Here is a 6,824-nt window from a genome sequence, read left to right as displayed (position 1 = left end):
GAAGAAGAAGAAGAAGAAGAAGAAGAAGAAGAAGAAGAAGAAGAAGAAGAAGAAGAAGAAGAAGAAGAAGAAGAAGAAGAAACTAGGTGCCACATCCAGCCCAGATCTAAGCCATATTAATCTGATACAAACGTTGTATCACTTGTTGGAGGTCAAATGGGGTTAAAGTGTGCATATTGTCTGTTCTTACTGAAAGGCCTTATCGTCTGTCTGCCTCACACTGTGCCCTGGCTGAACTGACGACCTACTTCTTTGGTGAAAACCTTTTAATGTAATTGCAGATAGCCTAAATACYTAAGTTTGAGAAGATTTAGACACAGAAAATGAGACACTTGTAACTTATCTGACAACAACATGAGAAAGTCCTTTTTTATAGCAGGTCAGTTTTTTTGAGTTATTTGAAACGTTACATGAAGTCACTTTCAAATCTGAAAACAAATCTATCTGACTGTCAAAGGAAAAAAATAAAGAATGACGTGTACTTTTCAGTTTGGGAATTCTAAAGATGTGTTTAATTGTTGGGTAAATCTTATTATATTTGCCACAATGAATGTTTATGACTGAGCCCACAAAGGTGAGTTTTCATTTATTTGGTTTTTATCATTTTTGACTATTTTAATGGTTTTATTATATATCTACTGTGTTCTCTTTTATGGAAGCAATTGTGTTCCATAATCCTAATTAAAATGGATTAATAGAATACTCTCTAACCTTTTGAACCACCTGGTTGTTTTAATAGGGAGGAAAAATAACACAAATCTGATTTTCATATTGRGAAGCATGTGGAAAATAAACTGGTACTTACATCTGAAACTCTGACATTTACAGCATCGTTTCCAGTGTTCAATTCTCCAGGTTTCAGAAGAAAGAAAAGCCAAACTCTCCGAGCAAAATCCATGTCTTCATTTCAAAACTGACTTCACTTCTTCATTGTGAACCCCAAACTCCAATTTAAGAATCCAAACTTGAGCGCACAAACCTAAACAAACACCAGCAGTGAGATCACCCTTTATTGGACGTGTTTAAAGTTGTTTGATTCCTTCCGTGCAGCTCAGGAGGCTCTGCTGAATTCATRCCCCCCAAAATTAAAAATAAATAAGCAAAGTTTCCGAGCTGCGGAGAGCGCAGAGGATGCTGKGCTGTTTTCAGCAGCAGTGCGCAGCGGCCACATGCAGAGGCGCACCTCGGTTTGCCCTTGAGCAGGAGAGCATGAGGGAGGGAGGATTGCAGCTGGACCCAAGAGGATTACAGCTCCTCTGAGCGCCTCATGTCACATTCTAACATGGCTTATTGATATGGACCATGAGTGTTGGCACCACTGGATCCCATCACCAAACACTGGGACATTCAGAGTCGCAGAGCCTAGACTCAGATGAAGTTCACCCTAGGCTTTGCGGTCAAGATATTCTGGTTACATGTCCACATATAGGCCACAATAGGCTGCTTTCATTTAATCCCATCTAATCCCATCGTTTTTGATACTTTTCATATAAACATGCAAATAGGCCTGGCTATCAGCATGGCCATTTTGACTATAGCTGCAAGTCTTTTTTGTTTTAATTTTTTTTTACACAAAGCTGTTAAAACTATTTATTTTGCAAAGCAAAATCTGCATCATGCTCTAAAGATGGATTCATTGTCACGTCCCTAAAATAATAAAATCCTATGAAGTCCATTAAATTTATTTATTTATTTATTTATTTATTTATTTATTTATTTATTTATTTATTTATTTATAAATGTGTTTCAGAGAGCAGGGCACTAATGTGAAATGTGCGTGTGAGTTTCGGTGTTGAGGCTTTGGATTAATTTTGTACACTCTCAGTCCTCGCATCTAGGATACAGTGCGCCCTCTAGTGGACGTTAATAAACTTGACTATTTTTAAAAGTTGGTATTTTAGGAAACAAGTCATGGCTGGTCTGAAACTCAGCTTTCAGTTCGACCCCAGAGGTAGCATTGAGTATTTACCAATGAGGTATATCACATCATAGTATATATATATATATATATATATATATATATATATATACATCATTGGTGTTTGCTATGTTTTCTGGCAGCACTGARTTTATCTTTAAACTAACTCGATTCTGTAGCCTGATTTAACTATCAGAGTGAAGGGTTTTAACCATTATTAAATCCGTCTGCTATTTGTGTCTAGCTTTGCTAAAACTCCTTTGAACTTTGCAAACTAWTTTTTAAAAATGTGGACACTGATGATTGAACCACATTACCCAGAAAGCTCAGGTGCATGTGTTTTCTTTTTGTCCGGATGTAGCATCACATGAAGTGACTGTCAACATGCAAGATGGCTACGCATCACAGGCAAAATGCAGCTGGGCGGAGAAAAGTACAGGTAAATTACGCGAGCTGTGCGGCCGCTCTTTATGTGTTGATGGTCACATCGGGGTCTTCGTCTGAAAGAAGCGAAACGCTGATAGTAGAATGGCCACAAAGCACACATGAAAAAGTAGCGTTGCGGGTATGACTCATGGCTCAAGCCGGCTAACATAGCTAGCTTAGCTTACGTTGGGAGTAGCTGCTGTGGCTAACGAGTGCGGCTAAAATGACAACTTGTTTTGTTAAACGCCGTCACGTCGTTACMTGTTGCATAAAGTCTAAAATAGTGTTTTCACTTGTTAGCGCTAGTAATAGAAATGCCGCGGTTGAACCGTGAGCTTATTGACAGTACGGTGTTGACAGTAGCTAAGCTACACTGTATCTAGGCTCCGTCTAATTGCTGGTGTGTGTGTGTGTTTTGTGCACCCTGTGATAATTGTTCCAAAATAACATATGCTGAAGATGTACACTTGCCCGTTTCTTAACTTAGCCGTGTTGGCTTATTTTTTTTATTTAATTTTTATTCTCTTTTGTGTGAATTAGCTGAGCTTTAGCTTTGTGTTGTCTAAGTGGACGAGTTTAGTTGCAGCTTCGAAAGGGTTGTGATTTAAACCAAAAGCTGACAATGTTGGACTCCGACCCCTCACCTCTTTGTGTTACAGGTCTCCTACGTTATTAGAGACGAGGTGGAAAAGTATAATCGGAATGGGGTGAACGCCCTCCAGCTTGACCCTGCTTTGAACCGGCTCTTCACAGCAGGAAGAGACTCTATCATCCGGATATGGAGTGTTTATCAGCACAAAGTAAAGTTTACGACCCTCTTAAACTTCATTATTATGTTTATAGTTAGAAGCTGTTTGCATGCATCACTCTTTTTTTTTTTTAACGAAACTGCTCTAATTTCACGTATTTGTCATTTGCAGCAGGATCCATACATTGCATCTATGGAGCATCATACAGACTGGGTTAATGATATAGTTCTCTGTTGCAATGGGAAAACATGTGAGTTTTAACTATCCAGGGATTGTGCAGTTAGCCATCGGTTGTTTCTTCTCTTCTGATTGGCATCCTTGTCTTGTAGTGATATCGGCCTCATCAGATACAACAGTCAAAGTATGGAACGCACATAAAGGCTTTTGCATGTCGACGTTACGGACGCACAAAGACTACGTAAAAGCTCTGGCATATGCCAAGGACAAGGAGCTTGTGGCATCAGCTGGTCTGGACAGGCAGATCTTTCTTTGGGATGTGAACACACTAACAGCCCTAACAGCTTCCAACAACACTGTCACCAGTGAGTAAAGATTTTGTTCTGTTGTTCGGCCCATTACGGACATCCAGACCCCGATGCTTTGATTTTTCTAAAGTGTTTCTTTGGAAGCGTATTTGTAGTTCACGTTTAAAACAATTTGTCTCCCAATAGCTTCATCACTGAGTGGAAACAAGGACTCGATCTATAGTCTGGCCATGAACCAGATGGGTACAGTTATTGTTTCTGGATCTACTGAAAAGGTTTGCGCTTTCATTGTTTCTCCTGATTTGAAGTGTATTTTTAGGATGAAACTTGCCACCGTAGGGAGTACGCTTAAAGAAATGATACAAGTTGAAATCTTTGGAAGTTTTAGGTTTTCGTTTTTCCAACTACTTGATTACTTTGTTTGTTTACACTAAACAAAACCTACAAAACTTATTCATTTGTTTTGTTTTTATTAGGTTTTGAGAGTGTGGGATCCTCGAACATGTGCAAAACTAATGAAGCTAAAAGGTCACACAGACAACGTCAAGTCTTTGCTGCTGAATCGAGACGGCACTCAGGTAACCTACAGAAACATCTCAGAAACACGACACCCGCTGAACAGAAAAAGATTTAAATTTTTACTTTGTTGTTTCCTTTCCCGCAGTGCCTGTCAGGCAGCTCGGATGGGACCATTCGCTTGTGGTCACTAGGCCAGCAGAGGTGTATTGCRACCTACCGGGTGCATGACGAAGGGGTGTGGGCCTTGCAGGTCAATGAGGCTTTTACACACGTGTATTCTGGAGGCAGAGACAAAAAGATTTACTGTACTGACCTGCGTAACCCAGACATCCGAGTGCTCATCTGTGAAGAGAAGGCCCCAGTGCTCAAAGTAAGACATCAGTATGTTTTTTTCTAATTTTATGCTTTGGTTTTCTGTTTTATTATACCAAAAACATTAGAAAATAAATATATTTTTCATCTTATATGCTTTCTTTGTCATTCTTGTGCTTTTAACTTCTTGTCCAAAGTCACAGAATCTTTATGTTTTGCTCAGATGGAACTGGACAGATCTGCTGACCCACCTCCATCAATCTGGGTTTCTACCACCAAGTCATCTGTTAATAAATGGGTAAGCATGCGTAATAACTCTGAGAATACTGGTCAGCTGCCAACATGAAATTCTGGAAGCATGTTTATGCCTGGTGATTTTTTTTTATAGCTGTAACACTTTTTCAATTTCTGTAAAAAAAATGTTTTTACTATTTTTGCTGTGGGTAAAATGAATTAAATGTGTCACAACTATAGCTGTAAGACAGAGTCAGGGAGTGTTTACTTTTTAAACCAGCGTGAGTTTAAATGATTCAAATTGTCTATGCAGGTATGTGCATTTTATTTACTTATAATGTTTTACTCATCTATGAATTGATACTTTATCATGGTGGAAGAGTTTGTGTGTCTGAATGAACCATATTCCACACCTTTGTTGTAGAGGTGGCTGCCCTGAGCTGTATTAACACGATTGTTGGTGCCGTTTGTGGCGGTCATCCTTGAACCCATTGGTGAATGAGGCCGTCAAGCTGAAGTAGAAATTCTGTTGAGCCTTGTGACAGAGGTGTCAGAAGTATTCACATTCATTACATAAGTAGAAGTATAGATACTAGGGTTTAAAAATACTTTTTTGGAAGTAGAAGTATCAACTCAAGCTTTTTACTAAAGTAAAATTATAAAAMTACTGGTTTTAAAACTACTTAAAATATAAAAGTAAAAGTAATGAACACTTAAAAAAAGAAAAGTTTGCAATTAACTGACTAGACTAGTTGTTTCAGCCTCGATCATCTTCATTCTAGGCTCCATCTGCTGCAGTCTGTCCTGCTGGAATGTGATGTGATTTGTGTCATACAGGTGTGATGGAGTGAATTCAGTCTAATAGGATGTCAGGATGGTTTATATTTACACTTGTCATCCAACCACAATCAAATTCACTCTATCCAAGGGCTCCATGTATATGGATAGATTTCTATTCATTAATTTTTTTTCTGAACAATGAAAAGATCAAAAACAAGTCAAAGTTAAATAGAGAAGTGAAAAACTTTTTTGCCTTTTTAAAAAGTAACAAGTAGCAAGTACAAATAATTGAATTAAAATGTAAGGAGTAGAAGTAAAAAGTAGGCTGAAAAATAATTACTCCACTAAAGTATAAATAACCACAGTTTCTACTTAAGTAAAGTAACAAAGTATTTGTACTTAGTTACTTGACACCTCTGTTGACTGATAAGCTTCCAGAGACAAATCAATGGGAAGCAGTGGTTCACCTACACTGTATAGTGAAGGTAGGGTGCTGTTGACCTCAGCCAGTGATGTTGCCTCGCCATGTCTTCCATGGAGGAAGCTGAGTCTGAGGACTCTGGTGTGGGTCCGTCTATAACTAGTGCTGAGGTCACAGAAGCTCTGCAGCAYCAGTGATCTGCTGGTAGACATCTTGATGTTGCTGGGCTGTCTTAGRTGACACACCTTTGCAACATCTTTTGGACATCAAGCCTCTGTTAAGGTCTATTAAGTGGTGCTGGAGAGGAGAGTCCGTTGATAGTAGAACCTCAGATTCAGAAGGAACAACGCAGGTTCCATCCCATCTGTGGAACACTGAATCAACCAGGAAGTAGACGGGGTCCTGTTTGTGACTTCTGGATTTCATCTCTGCTATTTGCAGATGATGTGGTTCTGTTGGCATCGTCGCGTCATAATCTGTAGTTCTCACTGAACCAATTACAGACAAGTATGAAGCAGCTGGGATGAAGATCAGCACCTCCTACTCTAAAGCCATGGAATGCAGTGAAAGGTAGACTTCCCTGTTTGTGATGGGAGGGAAGTGCTGCCTCAAGTTAAACAGTGTAAATATCTCAGGGTTTTGTTCACAAGTGAGAGACAAAAGGATTGGAAAATTGACCAACGGATTGTTGTGGCTTCTGCAGCGTTATGTACGAGGGGTGCAAATCACCAGTTTTATCACAATACAATATTACATCGACATGTTTGGATGACGATTTGATATTTCTATATCACAAAGTCTGTCACAATATGATTTTGATTAAATTCAATTCATGTCAACGATCAATACAGTATAATGCGATATCATATGCCCATCTAAGGCTACGTTCACACTGCAGGTTTAATGCTCATTTCCGATTTTTTGAAAAAATCTGATCTTTTTGTGTGAACGTTCACATTACATTTTAAATGTGACCTGCA

The 6,824-nt window shown here is 38.9% G+C and overlaps 2 protein-coding genes across 2 annotated transcripts in view; one reads left to right on the top strand and one right to left on the bottom strand.

Moving 5' to 3' along the window:
* LOC106517921 (sodium channel protein type 1 subunit alpha) overlaps positions 1-1,068 on the bottom strand; it is a 20,717-nt gene extending 19,649 nt beyond the window's left edge. Inside the window, exon 1 of the mRNA XM_014008974.1 lies at positions 806-1,068. The gene's annotated coding sequence lies outside the window, so the exon portion shown is untranslated. The remainder of the gene's footprint in view (positions 1-805) is intronic.
* Positions 1,069-2,279: 1,211 nt separating this feature from the next.
* The window catches only part of LOC106517916 (WD repeat-containing protein 48), a gene marked incomplete in the record, with an annotated part of 12,841 nt that continues 8,296 nt past the window's right edge, over positions 2,280-6,824 (top strand). Inside the window, 8 exon segments of the mRNA XM_014008967.1 lie at positions 2,280-2,357; positions 3,004-3,144; positions 3,265-3,343; positions 3,423-3,635; positions 3,765-3,853; positions 4,055-4,156; positions 4,243-4,467; positions 4,633-4,707. Coding sequence (XP_013864421.1) covers positions 2,310-2,357; positions 3,004-3,144; positions 3,265-3,343; positions 3,423-3,635; positions 3,765-3,853; positions 4,055-4,156; positions 4,243-4,467; positions 4,633-4,707 — 972 coding nt within the window.

Source organism: Austrofundulus limnaeus, unplaced genomic scaffold (assembly GCF_001266775.1).
Source record: "Austrofundulus limnaeus strain Quisiro unplaced genomic scaffold, Austrofundulus_limnaeus-1.0 Scaffold54, whole genome shotgun sequence".
NCBI classification, from domain to species: Eukaryota; Metazoa; Chordata; class Actinopteri; order Cyprinodontiformes; family Rivulidae; genus Austrofundulus; species Austrofundulus limnaeus.
This window is presented reverse-complemented; position numbering and strand designations above follow the sequence as displayed.